Source organism: Rhamphochromis longiceps, linkage group LG14, assembly GCF_057381845.1.
Source record: "Rhamphochromis longiceps isolate RC_006_pf linkage group LG14, R_longiceps_female_GT1.1, whole genome shotgun sequence".
In the NCBI taxonomy this organism is placed as follows: Eukaryota; Metazoa; Chordata; class Actinopteri; order Cichliformes; family Cichlidae; genus Rhamphochromis; species Rhamphochromis longiceps.
Window position 1 is genome coordinate 7,460,471 of NC_140570.1, and position 16,253 is coordinate 7,476,723.

Here is a 16,253-nt window from a genome sequence, read left to right on the forward strand (position 1 = left end):
TATGCAAACCCTTAGAGGTGGTGTGATGAGCTCAGTGACTTGGAAGGGGCTCAAGGAAGAGCTGCTGCTGCTCTGCATCACACAGAGCCACTTGAGGTGAGGAATCTGACTAGGACACCTCTGAAAATTAAGGTGTTTCAGGCATGTCCAGCTGGGAGCAGACCCCAGTTAGACACCTGGAGAGATTATTTCTCTTGCCTGGCTCAGGAATGCCGTGGTATCCCAGAGGAGCTAGAGGTGGCAGTAAGGCAGAGGGAGGCCTGGCTGTCTTTGCGACCCTTTCTTGGAGTGGTGAAATGAATGGACGGATGGAATTCTAGACTCCATTCACTATTGCAACATCACAGATGAGGTCACTAACCAAAAAGGTTACTGTGGCAACAGATGTAAAACATACATAAAACATGGGGCACTCTGGCGGTCCAGGGATTTAAGATTGTGAAGATAAAATGCAGTATCCCCATCGCCCATCATTCACTTTTTTCTTGCCATCACTATTGTCAGCTGTTGAATAATGTGTAATGTTGCATTGCATGTCTGCAGCAAAACTGAAGAAACATAAGACTGGACTCCAGATCCAGTCAAAAGCAAATATTTTTTCTTACAAAACACTGAAGTGATTTAGCAGCAGCCTCTGATCGAATCTCAAGCCTCTAATATGCTTCTTCCTATGTGTCCCTCTTTTTTCTCCTCAGCATCTCTCACACCCCTTTTATCCACATTCAAGTTCAAACTGTGTGTGGAGTTTCTTTCTTTCTTTTTTTTGGCTGAGAAACTAAAACTCAAACTGCTCATCTCCCTCTCAGTATATGTCCAGTTTCCATCTCTCCAGCTTCCCCCTTCAGCCATCCCTCAGCCATGAAACATAGTGAGGATTCTCTGTCACTGTACACGCTGCTTCACAGAAGAGCTTCCTCCTTCTCTTTCTCCATCTTTCCCGCTGTCTCCAGTGTCTTTCCCTTTCCTCTCACCTCCCTCCCTCACTTCAACCCCAAAACACCACCCGGTTTTCTCCTTTTCTTTCTACCTTCTTCTTTCGTTGTGTCCCTCAATCTGCTCGTCTACCCCTGCTGGGGGGACAGCTTTTGTGAGTCACTTAGGCCTCGGTGTGTCTATGTACGTGTGTGTCTAAGTGTGTATGTGTACATCTGTGTGTATGTAGTGCTTCACTGCACCGACCCTCCCCAAGCACACACACACACTCTGGCTGCACAGTCACACACTCTCCACACTACTTAAAATGCTCAGTTTGTCATGGCCTGGGTCTAGGGACCCAGGGCTCATGTATTTTAGTGTATGTTTATGTTTATATTTTCTGTGTGGTGTTTTGGTTTTCTCTCCTTTTTTCTCCTGGTTTCTCCGTGTGAGCTTCTGGATGTTTTGGTTCGCTGAGGAGACTGCGAACCCGGAAGTGTTTCTGCTCTAGAGACAGCTACACCTGCCACTCGCCCTCCTCTGCCAGCTGCAGCAGATTACGCTCGTCAAGGGAGCGGAGGCCGACGCTGGATCCTTGAGTCAGAACTCGTCAGTACAGCCGTGGACTTTTGTATAAACCTTCGAGATAATAGATGTCCTGCTAACCTTAATGTGTTTGTGTTACCAGGAATCTGGAGCGGAGTGTGTTTTGAAGTCACGGTGTGGGAATAGGAGTTTTTTGGAGTCGCCACTTTTCACCTTTCACGGACGTCTGCACTGTGTGGGATTCAGGGAGAATCGCCACGGGACCACAATGCCTGGATTTTGTATATAGTTGTGTGTTTTCCACCCCCTGTCAATAAATCCACTGCCCTTCACTAAAAGTCTCGCGTTTGGGCCCTACTTTCACTACAACTCCACGGTCTGCCGTCGCAGCCTGTGACACAGTTGGAGTTCAAATCTTAATCCATCACGTCTGCTTCGACCCAGAATAAATATATATATATATATATATATATATATATATATATATATATATATATATATATATATATATATATATATATATATATATATATATATATATATGTATATATATACATATATATATACACATATATATACATATATATATATATATATATATATATATGTATATATATACATATATATATACACATATATATACATATATATATATATATATATATATATATATATATATATATATATATATATATGTATACACATATATATACATATATATACACATATATACACATATATACATATATATAGAGAGAGAGATAGATAGATATCTCTCTCTATCTATCTATCTATCTATCTATCTATCTATCTATCTACATATATATATATATATATATATATATATATATATATATATCTATCTATCTATCTACATATATATATATATATATATATATATATATATATATATATATATATACATATACATATACATATATATATGTATATGTATGTGTTCTGGTTGTACATGCACGTGCACTACTCACGCTGGGAGCAATACGCTGCAGCTGCCTAAGGGTGATGCGGTTATACATGGTGCTGATGTCCTTTCTTTGGTCGTCATATTCTGACACAGTGATCTGGAAAGAGAGGAAATTTTACTCAGCACTGCGCACACACTCATGTGAAAAAAGAAACACATACACGCACACACGCACACACACACACACGCACACACACACACATACACACACACACACACACACACACAATCAGCTTACATTGGCCAGACGGGTCTCCAGCTGTATAATCTCCGTGGACTTCTGTGTGGCGTTGTGAGCTCCCAGCATGCTCAGCAAGCGCTCCATCAGACCCTTGTATGCCGTCAGGATCTGAGAAGCAGAGTGATATCAGCGCTAATAGACAGGAGGTGCTGCTGAGACATCGTCAATAATGTCCGGAGACGGCGGTGACATGTGGCAAAGTGGACAGCACAACAACACCACAGTGGGTGACAGAGGAAAACAGGTGGATGGATGAAGAAGAGCGAATGAAGAGTCAATAGGGCAGATGGGAGGAGGAGAGAAGGAGGAAAGGACTGAGGGAGAGAAGATGGGGGAAAGAGGGGAAAGAGGAAGGGAGGGTGGCAAAGAGAAGTGGAAAAGAAAGCAAAAGAAAAAGATGATGTAGGAAGGAGAGAAGAGAGAAGCGAGAAGGCAGGCAATGGTTGGGGTCAAACAGGAGGTGGGATGAAATGATGATGAAATTTAGGCCAGTGAAAGGAAGAAGAATCAGGGAAGTAATGAGAGGAAGGGAGAAGGAATGGAGGAGGAAAAGTGGAGGGATACTGGTGGGTGGTAATAGAGGGAGAAAGCTCACCTTTGTACTATCTTCATCCTGGCCCAGATAGAGACTTCTTTCAGGCAGTGTGAGCCCTTCCTGATCAATCTGCACCAACATATGCACACATACAGTCAAAAGCTCAGGAGAGTTTTTATCTGCCATGTAGTCATATGTTTTACTAAGCACCCCACTGGTACATATTCAAAGGGTTGATTAATATTTGATACTCTGAAAAAATGGTAACATTTACAAACTATTCTCCACACTGTATGCTAAACATTAATCATTTATAACATTTAATGAATAATTCACACAGAGTAATTCATCTTTTATTAAACTGCAGATGTTTGACATCTAATATTACTGGGTTTTGTGAAAATCCTATCCAGAAGTTTTGGTTTTAAAAAAACTAAACAAAACTCTCCACACACTTATAGTCTTCTGACTAAAATCTAAACATGTGACCTATGCATGAATCCTGGGTCAAAATAGGGGCTTCCAAAAACTTCAAATAGAATAAAGAATTAGACATTTGAAAGTGAAAATTATAAATTATACTAAAAAAAATATTATTAACCAAAGAAAAGAAAAGAAAAAAGCAGCACTGCTGGAGGCTCTCTGTCTGACAGGTAAAACTGGATTTCTGTTCTATCGACCCCATACTGGGCGCCAAAGTAGAAACAGCTGTTTGCTGTGGGCCGAGATCCAGCTACCTTAAAACACACCATTGGTGAGAAAGAGAGTAGTTTAATCCCTGGCTCTATTAGTTTGCCCTCATGTGTACATAATGTAATATTAAATTGTTTTATTCCATGAGAGTTTTTTTTTTAATAAATAAATAATTTAATATGACTTTGGCCAGTTTCGACAGCACTAATGATAATAATATGTCTGTAAAGAGGCAAGTTCAGCTCTAATTTAGACTTCCATTGGACCTTTTGTGCCATTGTTGCACTGTATTTGGAAAAAACCCCACATTTTTTTAATACCATTAAAAACTCACACAACAAGCATTTTCAAATGGACTGAGTTTTCTCATAAGTTCTCACCCTGATAGCATTCCTTGAGGAGTTTTTGTCATCCACATTGACGGTGAGGGAGAAGAAGACAGCAGTGCTGTACTCTCCCTGCGTCCTATAGAGCAGCTCATTAAAGTCCGGTCTCTGTGGTGCACCCTCCCTTTCCCACCCTGCAGCACCAGGGGGAGCCCCCACCAGGTCCCACCCTCCACAGCTGTCTATTACCTCCATCATGGGGTCAGACCCCAGCTTGTCAATCTCCTGGATGTTGATGCAAGATCGATAGAACTCCTTGACTTTACGCTCTGCTGAGTTGGGCCCACGCCTCCGAATTGGCTCCAGCAGAAGGCGCTGTAGTTTCTCCTCATTATGTTCTCCTATGGCAGTAATGATGCCGTAGCTGAGCTTGTCCTCTGGGATGCCATGGCGCCTCAGCCAACCACCACAGGCGAAGGAATAGAAATCCTGGCATGGCTGGATGGTTGGGTCGATATTGGCCTGAACAAAACGAGCAGCCCGCAGGAGGGAGCGTTTCCGCTGGCAGTCCTGACGGCACTGCATGTCCTGGTGGACGTCCAGTGAAATGTACTTGAGTGCCAGCATGCTTCCCAGGATGACACACATGCCTGCAGCAAAGACCAGTGCAGAGAGGAGGCAGATTTCCCTCCGGCTCCATCGAGGGAGGCCCCCACTGTTGCCGGTGCTCCCTGGATCTTTGTTTCGACCACCTGACCAGGTCCCTCCCCGACTTCGTCCCATGTGACGGTCCAAGCTGCCCCCCAAATGAAGAGTCATACCATTACTGAGGATATCACTGCTGTAGCGACCGCCATATTTAATTTCCTGGAACTCATCATAGTGGGCTGTTAGTGAGTACGTCTTCTCCATCTTAAAGTAGAGTTTCTAGTCAACAAAGAGAAAGAGGAAGGGATGGAATTGGAGTTATTTTTGTGTTCAGAGTACTTTTATGACCGCTCCTACCGAGGCAGAAGCATAAATACCTTGTATGGGGCAAAACACTCAACTGATGTCAAAATAATCCTGTTGGCCTTCTTTAGGAAAAGTCCCCTTTATTCTTTTTAAATCAAAAGCCAGCAGAGCAAGAGACTTCCATTGTTAACAAGGAATCTCTCGGGTCCCGCTCTCTCTCGCTCATTCTCCTCCCCTCTGCCCCCTTTCCATTTGTTTTCCTCTCCCCGCTCTCTCTCTCTCTCTCTCCAACCAGTTACAGGTCACCTGTCGATAAAAAAATAAAAAAGAAATGAGACAGAGCAGGGCTGTAAGTCGACAGAAAGATGGGAAATTGAATCCATGATAACAGCCGCACAGGATGACAAAACAGCATCTGTTTTGCCACATTTCCCCCCACTTTGTCTCCGTCTGTTTGTCAGGTAAAGCTGTTGGATTGATTGGTGATAGTCAACCCACAAGGAGACGATGCCCCCCCTCCCAAACTGAATTATGGCTTTGGACAGATCAATGGCGAGTGAGAGCAAAGACTTGAGCATCAGCTGGGCAAAGATAGGTGTGGCAATCACCATAACGTAGCCCATCTCAGTCCGAATTGATGTAAAATTTTACTATATTGCAGATGGGTAGATAAAATGTATTACCTCTGTTTTGCCGAACGTATATGAGTGGACCATCATAATACACCTGCCAAGAGCAGACCAATGTTTCTGATCATTTTGAAGAAGTAAAACTGAATTGGAAATGCCTTCCTCCTTAATATAGCTGCAGAAATGCAGTTTCCATGTCACTTTTTTACTTACACGCCTGCCAACTCCCTGTTTGTTAATGTAAAACACAAGGTGACAGAAAAACGGAAAATTGAATCTATAAGTACAAAAGCAGAGAATGACAGAAACAGCATCTGCTTCGCAACACTTTCCCCCACTTTGTCTCTGTCGGTTTTTCAGCTGAAGTTGTTGAATTGATTGGTGATGGTAAACGCACAGGGAAACTATGTCCCCCCACCGACTTGTGACACATCAATGGAGAAGACTTGGAACAAAGATTTAAGCATCAGATGGACAAAGATAGGTGAGTCAGTCCAGTTTGACACAAAACATTTATTACTGCAGAAGGACAGTTGATCACCTGATGACACACACACATGCCAAGCTGACTTGCTGTGGACCGAGCTAATACGCCAGCAAAGAGTGGACCAGTGTTTCTTGTCATTCTAAGTAAAAGTGAAGGGTATTTTCTTTTAAGGTCTTTTTCTTTCTTAATGTCACTTCAGATATCATATATGTTTGTGTTGAATCTGCCTTCCTGTTTATGAAAAAAAAGGTAGACCCTTTGCAGAGAACTTAAAAGAACACCAAGTTCTCACACGATGAGCAGCTGCATTTGAATTTTAACACAAACACTCATAAAGCTCTTAACATGCATTTCTGTAACACATTAAAATGTATTCTTTTTCACTTTTGGCTATGTTCTACATGTAGCCTTTAAGTTATATCACCGGTCTTTAGAAAGATACACTGACTGATTGTTTTTTGGATGGTGTCCCAATCGGAGCTTGTAAGCGTGCCCAAGTCTGTGTGTGTGTGTGTGTGAGAGAGAGTGAGAGTGAGACAGAGGTTGTTTTTTAGTGGCTAGGCACAATGGACCTGCTGAAAGCTGTGAACGCTATCTGTAAATATTGATCCCTGTTATCTCCACTGAGGATAGCAAACTTCAGCACTGATTACTTTAAACAGCTCTCCTTATAAGAATGCTGTATGTAGACAAGAAGAAAAGAAAAAGCAAGAAAAGGAAGAAGGACAAAATTTTTTAAATAAACTAAAGAAGACTTTATAGGTAAACAGGTGTATAGCTTTCCCCATTCTGTGGCAGATGGATGATGAGTTGGTTCAAATGTTGAGTTTTAGTGGGAAAAGGGCAGCCTAAAAAAAACCCAATACTGTAGAAAGTGTGCATGCGCGGTGCAGGGATAACATTATTGTCTATCACTGCAGAGATGTGGACTTTCGGTCTCAGTAATTGCATGTTTGAACAAATACAGCCATCTTTATTGGAAGGGTATCTACTCTTAACTTCTGATTATGCCTGCATTCAGGATAACTCTAAATAAAGGTATGATTCATGCTTTGGGACAGTAGCAGGAAGCAGCAAGATATCGGAGCAAGCACCAAATAGCAAAATGGAAAGCAAAGACTAAACAAAGCCTTACATGTGGTCATAGTGTCCACAGTGTCCAGAGTTAAGGGTTAATTTATTTGGAGTCATATTTTGGAACTTTTGTCCAGTACTCTCTTTTAGCATTGTTTTTCTGTACCAACTCATGAGGAAAATATCTGGCTACACTCCTCTGTCTACTGACTGGTGACGACAAAAGCCTGTGATTGGTTTTACACATTGTTTTGAAAAATGTTTACTGGGATGGTCTAAAGTCGACATTGGACATTGTACTTTATCAGAAATGTTCAATAGGTGAATATCCTCCTGTCCAGCATTTTTCTGTCTAACAATTTTTGCACAAGTGTACATCCACTTCACATTGATGCTGAAAAGCTGTGAAAAATGAAGCAGAGTTGTTGCGCGTCATTCGCCCAATGATATCTCTCGTTATGATTGACAGCGTTTTTCTTTTGCCTTTGAGTGTGGCTGTGAACACTTCCTATTTTATAACTGCTTTACCTGCAGCACAGCCTGACTCTGAAAGCTTGTATGTAAGGTTGGTGGCTGGTCTGACGTGCATGATGGTAAATAAATGTTTTTTTTACATTTTTTAAAATCATAAATGTTTTGGTTTTCTAACAATTTAATAATTAGGATTCATTTCATGTGTACGTGCCTTTCAAACATCTCAAGGTAAACTTGTATACATACAGCATTTAAAGCCATATATACAATTATAATAACCAAATAAATAAAATCACAAAGCAAAATTATTAAAAAAAAAAAAACTGATCACAGTAACAAAGGCCATGCTACAATGAAGGCTATGCAAGTCTGAACAGGTTCTGAGATGAGATTTAAAAATAGAGGCAGTTTATGGTTTGGAGATCTGGAAGAAGTGTGTTTCAAATCTTGGGGCAGAGCAACTAAAGGCTCTAAGTCTCATGGCAGTCAGATGCAGCAGAAGGAACAGACAAAAGAGAAGCTGAAGAGGACCAGAGTGTGCTAGAGAGCAAGTATTAGCAAGATCAGATAAGTATAGAGGAGTAAGGTTATGAAGGGCTTTGAAAGTGAGAAGGAGGATCTTGAAGTTAATGTGTAGGTGAACTGAAAGCCAATGGAGCTGTTTAAGAACAGACGTTATGTGTTCAGTGACTCTGGTTCGGGATATAATGTGGGCAGCTGAATTCTGAACCAACTGCAGTTTATGGAGAGATTCATGAGAAAGACTGTGGAGAAGAGAATTACAGTAACCAGGATGAGATGTGACAAGAGCATTGACAGGTATGGCTGTGGAGAATAAGTGAGGAACAAAGGGGTTATTATTGTGAAGATGAAGGTAGGCAGACCAGGTGATATTGTTTATGGGCCGTGATGGAAAGACTACTGTCAAGGATGATACCCAAACTCTTAACCCGAGGGGAAGGTATGACAACAGAGGTATCAACAGACATTTAAAAAAGTTATAAGACTTAGACGGTGCAAAATTGGTGTTCAGTTTTATTACCATTAAGTTTAAGAAAATTGTGTGTAAACCAAACTTTACTTGCATTTAAATGTTCAGAAATGGATGTGGATGGGTGAGCAGAAGTGGGAAGAGAAATAGAGCTGTGTGTCATCTGCATAACAGTGAAATTGAATCTAATATTTCCAGAAAATATTACTAAGGTAAAGATGACCCCTAAAGCTTGTCTGGGGGCTGGAGGGGATATCATCAACCTCTCAGCCTTTACATCTTTCTAGTGCAGCGCAAAGCTGGCAGGTGGTTAGTGCAGTGCACAGAGATGTGAACAAACTAGAGTGAGCTGAAAGAGGAGAAAAAACAGGGTGAAAGTGAAAGCCAAGTATTGTGTGTCTCTGTGCAGTGTCACTATCAATGTAACTTATCATCCATCAACCTTCTGCTTTGTCACACACACACACGCACACCATAAACATGCTGGATCTATAAAACTGTAACTGATCACTATTACCCTCTTGCACTTCATGCACATAATTTATTATAATGTAAATAAAATCAAATTATTGTTAAAATTATACACCACACAATCTCCTCCTGCAAGTTCTCCCCTTCTCTCTTTCAGCTACAGACACGAACACACATACACATCTTCTTTGTGTCACAATTCCTTACGCGTTATAATAAATTATGACACACACACTCACATGTGCACACACACCATCACACACTGAGTGGACATCCAGCTTATGGCTAATGGATTGGATCTTGCGGGTACCATCGCAGAGAAAGGCATGTGTGATAAATGGCTATTTATCGAACATGACAGGGCCTAATATCTGAGAGGTATACTAACACAGCAGCAGACACACACACACACACACACACACACACACAAACACCCTTTCTTTTTCCTCACTCACACACTTTCCATCCATGTAACAAAAGCACACCCATGCAGATGCATAGCACCATGTCACTGGTCAAATATTTCCCTTAAATCTTATAAGGAAAATATAGCCTTTTGTTTTCTGATAGCTGTGGTTCTCTAAGAGTGATCTGGTACCATTTCTAGTACTGGGATCTTACTTAAGGGGACATTAAGCTAACACACGCTTATTCTGTCAGAACTACTATAGTTCTAGTTTTCAAAATTTGCCAAACAGCTATTTCTACAACTTTCTATAAAAAACTCATTTCAGACAGTTTTTTCTTCACTTGGACCTTTATGACATCACAGAGAGAGGTTTTTCTTAATATGGCCATCTAAGGCACACAGCTCTAACTACGAGCACAGAAGTCACACCCACCTTCCTTCCAACTCTTAGCTTCAAGATAGAGGGGATAAAATTCAATTCAATTCAGTTTTTGTAAAGAGCCAAATCACAGCAAATCACAGCCTCCCATTCTACTTTTAAATATCTTAGGAACCACAAGTAAACCAGCAGTCTGAGAAATGGCGTGTTTCAGAGAGTAGATGAACTGTGGGGATGTACCAAGGCCCAGTATGAAATTGCTGAAGATTAATCTGAACTTTAATTCAATCTAGTTCCATTTAGGTAACAGCATTCGTCCCAAGGCACTTCATAATATAAAGTAAAGACGATACATTAAAGAGAGCACATCAACTATCTTGTTGTCCTCTAGAAGCATGCACTTTGCAGTGGTGGGGATGAAGAAATCCCTTTTTGAGGCTAAGGGTGGGGCAGCGACCTACTGTAACTGACTGGGAACTGAGGGGCCAAAAAAGGCCAAAAAAAAAAAAAAAAGCACGTCTTTTATAAGAAAGGACAGAATCTTGCAATTCTAACAGTCCAGGAATAAAACCATGGTGTTTAAATCGAGCATAATAGGTCTGTTTTAAGTGTCTATTCCTTCTTTTTGAGGGTGATTTGAGCCAGCTGTGAACACATTTGATTTCCACTGTGTCCAGGCAACATGCTGTACAAACTAACTCTGACTGAGTATATCCCGGCGCTTAGGTGGATCCGTTTCTGATTCCAGGTTTTGCTGGTAAGAAAGATGCTTCAGTGATGTGTGCACAAAAAACTGCTTTTGTATAGGTGCTAGTGTTTACATATAAAACTGCGGTTCCGTGAATGCCCTCATGGGTGAACTGTCAGGACCACGGAGCCAATTTTAAAGTTATGAAGTTGTCCTTTAAGCAAACTGCAGACTCAGAAGGTTGCATGGACCTTCCCATTGCTTTTCTCACCGCTAATAATAAATCCTTGAGAGGAGCTCAATGCATAATCAATAAGCAGAGGCTTCCAATCATATCAGGGTCAGGTTCACACCACTGTAGATGGATCAAAGTACTACTGGGCTTGGAATGTGGAGTTACTGGTGTGAGTTAACTGATTTCAGTAATGTGGACAGGCAATTTTACTGGTGTAGATTTATTTACTCCTCATTTCCTAAAACGAGCATATCAAATGCTCATTGTGTATCAGCATGAGCTGTACTAACACATCAACAGATCTAAAGTGTTCCCCGTGGTCCAAGGAGGCAGACAGATTTGCTGCTAGCGAGATGGAATGTCACCTGGGGCAAACATCGGCTGGCATCAGAGCTGCGAAGTTGCTTAAACGATTGCTAGGAAGACCATCAAGATTAAAACCATAAATACCGGCTCTGCCAGTGTTATGCATTCACCCATTAACAAATGGCAGCAAAATAGTGACCCCACCGACAAATACATAAAGAGCTACACCCTCATATTCATTTCCTAGCTGAAAACTTTTTTTTGGCACAGGATTTTGAGATACTTGTCTTCCACAAAACTAAACTATACTCCGGATGCTGCTTTTTACCCACCTTGCCTTCATATTAATACAAATTGACACAGAACAAACTTCCTGCCGCACCTTCACTGTAGTTTGTGAGGATATTTAGTGTTGCCCAGAAATAACAGCTTAGCGGCACCCTCTCCCCTCCCCGCCACTTTTATCTCTGCTCGGGAAAGTTACGTCACCTGAAAGCATTCTATAAATGGACTTATTATCCCTTAATCAAAGTGGTCACAGAGCCTGCCCCAAAAGCTTCACGGTGCTCTGAAGGTTCAGCGTGGAAGCCAGCCTTATCGCCGGTCGCCAGAGGCAAGGGTATAGTGCTGCGGTGCGTTTGTATGGGCTACAGATTTGGACACACAGCTCAAGGGTCCTGCAGTGTAACGGGACTTAGACATGTACCCAAGCAAAGCCTCCTTTGTGCTGCTTTTAAAAACTATGTGTGTTGTGTATACGGAGTAAATGTCCCACATCAGACTTACTGGAGAACTTTTTTTTTTAAGGAACACACTGGGCTCCTTATTCTTATTTTATTATTAAAACAGATGAGTTTGAGTCATCCTGAAGAAAAATTAAGTAGCCCCCACCCCACCCCCTGCTCTCTCTCTCTCTCTCTCACATACACATTGGCAGGAATGAAGTGCTCACATACTGTAACTCTATTATCTTTAATGAGTCCCCAGGCTCTCCTTTTCCAGCACTGTGCCAAACTACAGTTCAAACATCAGGATTATTACAGTTTTAATTTGATCTAGGCAAACATTTATTTGATCTGCTTTATTTTATTAGTTAGGCAGTTTTGGTGGATTTCGCTGAAAAGAACCAAGAACCAATATTTTTAAAGAATTAAACTACAATAAATAAACAAATAAATTAAATCGTGCTTCATGGTGCCAGATTTTCATTATAGAAAAACTATTTTTTTTAAATGTTTTTTATGATTTTAGATGGAAAATTCTGACCAGAGCAGAGCAGTTTCTCTCATGTATAGACCTCTGTCTGCAGGGTGGCTGTTGGCACAGAGGCGCTAATTCAAATAAAACTTTCTGGCGTTGCGAAAAGTGAGTAAAAAGTGCGTAAAGACACAGAATGAACTGCTGTGAGTGCGCGAGGAGAACGCATACACATGTCATTTATTCCCAAGTTTATTCCTTAGTAAGTTTGTGCACGTTGTTAATTTCAGCCGGATACACGGGCAGCATTTAGAGCCAGCGAGGCACGCGGACCTGTCGGACCAGCGCACGTCGTTCGACCGGAAAATAACGCACTCAGTCAGCAGCCAATTAAAGTCTCTTCCACGCGCAGCATCTCGCGCATCAATTTCTCTCTTTTTACTTTTGCCCACCAAAACTTCTGGCCACGTTCGCACAGACACACCGCGAACTAGGAGCACACGTGCATGGCGAAAGCGCAGACTTCTCACTGAAAGGGTGTCTTACTTGGACGTGATTCCCAAGTCAATCTGTGGCACTTTCCCGCCCTATCCTCGCTCTCCGTAATTCAGAAAACACACAAAATGATCAGATTTGGAATCATAAGAACCACCCAGCCCCCTGGTCCCAGCCTGCCGTCTTTGAGGGAGGAGCAGTTTCAGAACGCTCATTAGAGGTGTGGATATCCGCAGACTGATGGAAACTTGTGCAAGAAAAGATCTTACCTGTGGTGAGTCAATTAAAATCCCTGCTGGGAGTGTAAAAAAAAAACACGCTACTGCATGTGTGTGTGTGAAGGGAAGAGATCCACTCCTCTGAAGGATCTGGCTAGATTATCCGACTCCCCCCCCCCAACTCCTCCTCCGGACATCGGCACACACCGGGATCCGCACCGCGTTCTGCTGCCGCTGCAGCTCACAGCCTCCGATGTATGGAGGAAAGAGAGAGAGAGAGAGAGAGAGAGAGGAGAGAGAGAAGAGAAAGAGGAGGGGGTCCATTAACGAGAAAAGGTCCACACAGACACACACATCAACACTTAGGCACAAACAGATGTTCCTCCTTTAGTCCACTTAACATTTTCTCTAATTGGCGCTACTTTTAAATAATCACTACTCCGGTGAGTGATTATAAAACCAGAAGCACACTCGGTACATTTTCATGCTGGTGCAAATGCTTTAACTTAATATACTGGCTCAGTAATTACCGTTAATTCTGATCTCTTATGTAAGAAGATGGACTTTTGAGACTCAGTGAGCGTCACAAAATTCTCATTTCATTAGAAAAAGCAGCCACTGCTGACTCATGCAGTAGCGCGCAGTTCCACGCACATTAAAATCACCTGAAACCTGCTCAAAACAACATCAGACCTCCCGTTCACTTTGCTGTAATATTAATCGCTTTTCAACTTTCCCTCACACAGCGTTGAAGGAGTTTTCAATTAAAATCGCCGATTCTACCAGCCCAGAGAGGGAACATCAGCTCATTCCCAAATGAGGGAGCCTATTCCACTGATTGATACCATCAGGCTGAGCGGAGCCTCCAAGTCTATTTGAATAAATCTTGTGGTCTAAACAACCACTAAAACCATGAGCTACAGAAACATTCATCTCCACGTGGCCTCAAAGTCACACTAACCAAAGTAATCAAACCAAAAGCTCCACTAATATTATAATGTAAATCAGCTGAGTAACTGAGTGTCCGGTTCACTTGCAGTGATTGTTCAGCGAGAGGAAGGGAGGAGCACTGGTTTATGGTTGATTTTGGAGATTGGAACCCTAATTTCATTATTTTGTCCCTGACTTATTAACCCAGGAGAAAATTCTCAATATATTTTAATAATGAGCAAAAACAGTATTAAAAATTGCTTTGACTCTAAATATGATATGGTTTAAATGTGAATTAAAAATGACACCAAAGCAGAGGAGTTTATGTTTAGAAGTTTAGAATTGCTACTGAAGTCAAAGGTAAATGAACAGATTTACATTTGCCAATGGAGGGAAAGGCCAAACAGTCAGAGAAATCCAAAAGGCTTAAGCAGGAAAGCCCTAAAAACAACAGAGGGCAGAAAGCCAGTTTATAGAACAGCATGAATCGAAATTGCTGTTTTATTATTTATTATTTATTATTAATTGTTAATGAGAGCCAAGTGTGCCAACAGTGGAAACTCTGAAAGCATCTGCTGAGCAGGTGTGGGATGACAAATCCTGGAAAGACTGATTTTTGATTAGTGGCAGATTTAAAGGTGCACCAATCAATTTTCTTTCATTCAGACACTTTGTAAGTAACACTCAGATTATGCAATAAGATAAGCATTACTTACATACACAGTCAGCAGTGAAGTCCCAGTTTGATTCCCTTTTTGCTGAACGTTTTGCCTTTTGCACCACTCTACACTCCCCTCACCACCAGCCAGTCATGGCAGATGGCTGTCCAACCCTGAGTGGTTCTGCTGGAGGTTTCTTCCTGTTTTCTTCCTGGAGTTTTTCCTTGCCACTGTCACCAAGTGCTTGGTCATAGGGGGTCGTTTGATTGTTGGGTTTTCTCTGCATTGTTGGGGCTTTACTTTACAGTATAAAGTACCTATAAAGACTGCTGTTGTGATTTGATGCTTTACAAATAAAATTGAATAGTTGCTTGTTAAGTGATGACAATGCATGTACGTAAAAGAAGTTGTCTTTTTTATGGTCTGCAAAGCTTTATCTCTTGTTTTTTCAACAGACATGAGCGTAGCAAAATTATTTAGTCTCTTAATTGTTGTGTGTGGGGTTTTTTTTTAGCACAATTCATATTTTTTACATTACCCATTTAATAACATGTAATCACTGACCTTGGATGAAGATTTCTCAAGTTTTGTCTGTTTCTTTGTACTCTAATATGCTAGCAATTGGGGTACATCAGTATATTTCTAATCTTCCTCTTTCATCTTCTTGGTGCTAATGTGTTTACATTAGTCGGCCATGAGGTAGCTGACCATCAGATGTCAACTAGCAAACTTCATTAATCCTAAAAACATCACGAGCATTTAGTTGCCAGTGATGTGCCAAGGGATAGCCTTCATATAAATGTTAATTTATGGTGACAAATTGACAAAAAACTATCCTTTCATCTCCCTCTTTGTAATATTTTTGTAATATTATTTTCTATATTATTGTAATATTTAATTAAAGTCATTTTGGTTTTATGGCTCTGAACGTTATTGTTTTGATTAACCTAAAGTACCATGTCTTGAACTTTAAACCAGTGGAAGTAAACTAGTGAGCAATAGGGGAGATGGCCAGTAGGTGTTGGGCTACTGAGTCATTTCATTTTTCCTTGTCTGCTTATGATACCATTATTCAAATTCACTCTTATAGCAATCAAGTAGTTAATAGGTCTGAAAGGCAGGTATGTTTGGGTATGTGTCTGGCTTGATTGCAATTCCTGATCTGGAGTGATTAACAAGCTGTTCTAGTGAGTCAGGCTAGGAGGGCCATTTACAATTTGAGTCACAGCAGTATAATAAAGTTGAGCAATGACAGTTGTTTCTTTATTTTTAATCAAAAAATGTACAATTTTAAAGCACTTTAGATACATTTTGAGACTTGAGTAGGACATGTACGATGCACCTGGTCTTTTGCTCACATACATATGATACCTTGCACTTGCCTATGTGCTGATCAAGTTTCAGCCTCTCCTCAAG

The 16,253-nt window shown here is 41.1% G+C and overlaps 1 protein-coding gene across 6 annotated transcripts in view; it reads right to left on the minus strand.

Moving 5' to 3' along the window:
- The window catches only part of ecel1 (endothelin converting enzyme-like 1), a 58,522-nt gene extending 45,029 nt beyond the window's left edge, over positions 1–13,493 (minus strand). For 4 of the 6 annotated variants that reach the window (XM_085380294.1, XM_085380293.1, XM_085380292.1 and 1 more), the window contains exons 1-6: positions 13,300–13,493; positions 5,267–5,501; positions 4,296–5,168; positions 3,283–3,351; positions 2,685–2,795; positions 2,451–2,543 (exon numbers count right to left, since the gene is read on the minus strand). In XM_085380294.1, coding sequence (XP_085236420.1) covers positions 2,451–2,543; positions 2,685–2,795; positions 3,283–3,351; positions 4,296–5,153 — 1,131 coding nt within the window. In that variant the 5' untranslated portion in view covers positions 5,154–5,168; positions 5,267–5,501; positions 13,300–13,493. The remainder of the gene's footprint in view (positions 1–2,450; positions 2,544–2,684; positions 2,796–3,282; positions 3,352–4,295; positions 5,169–5,266; positions 5,502–13,299) is intronic. The other 2 variants (XM_085380290.1, XM_085380291.1) reach the window with 2 other exon arrangements.
- Between the last annotated feature and the right edge of the window lie 2,760 nt (positions 13,494–16,253).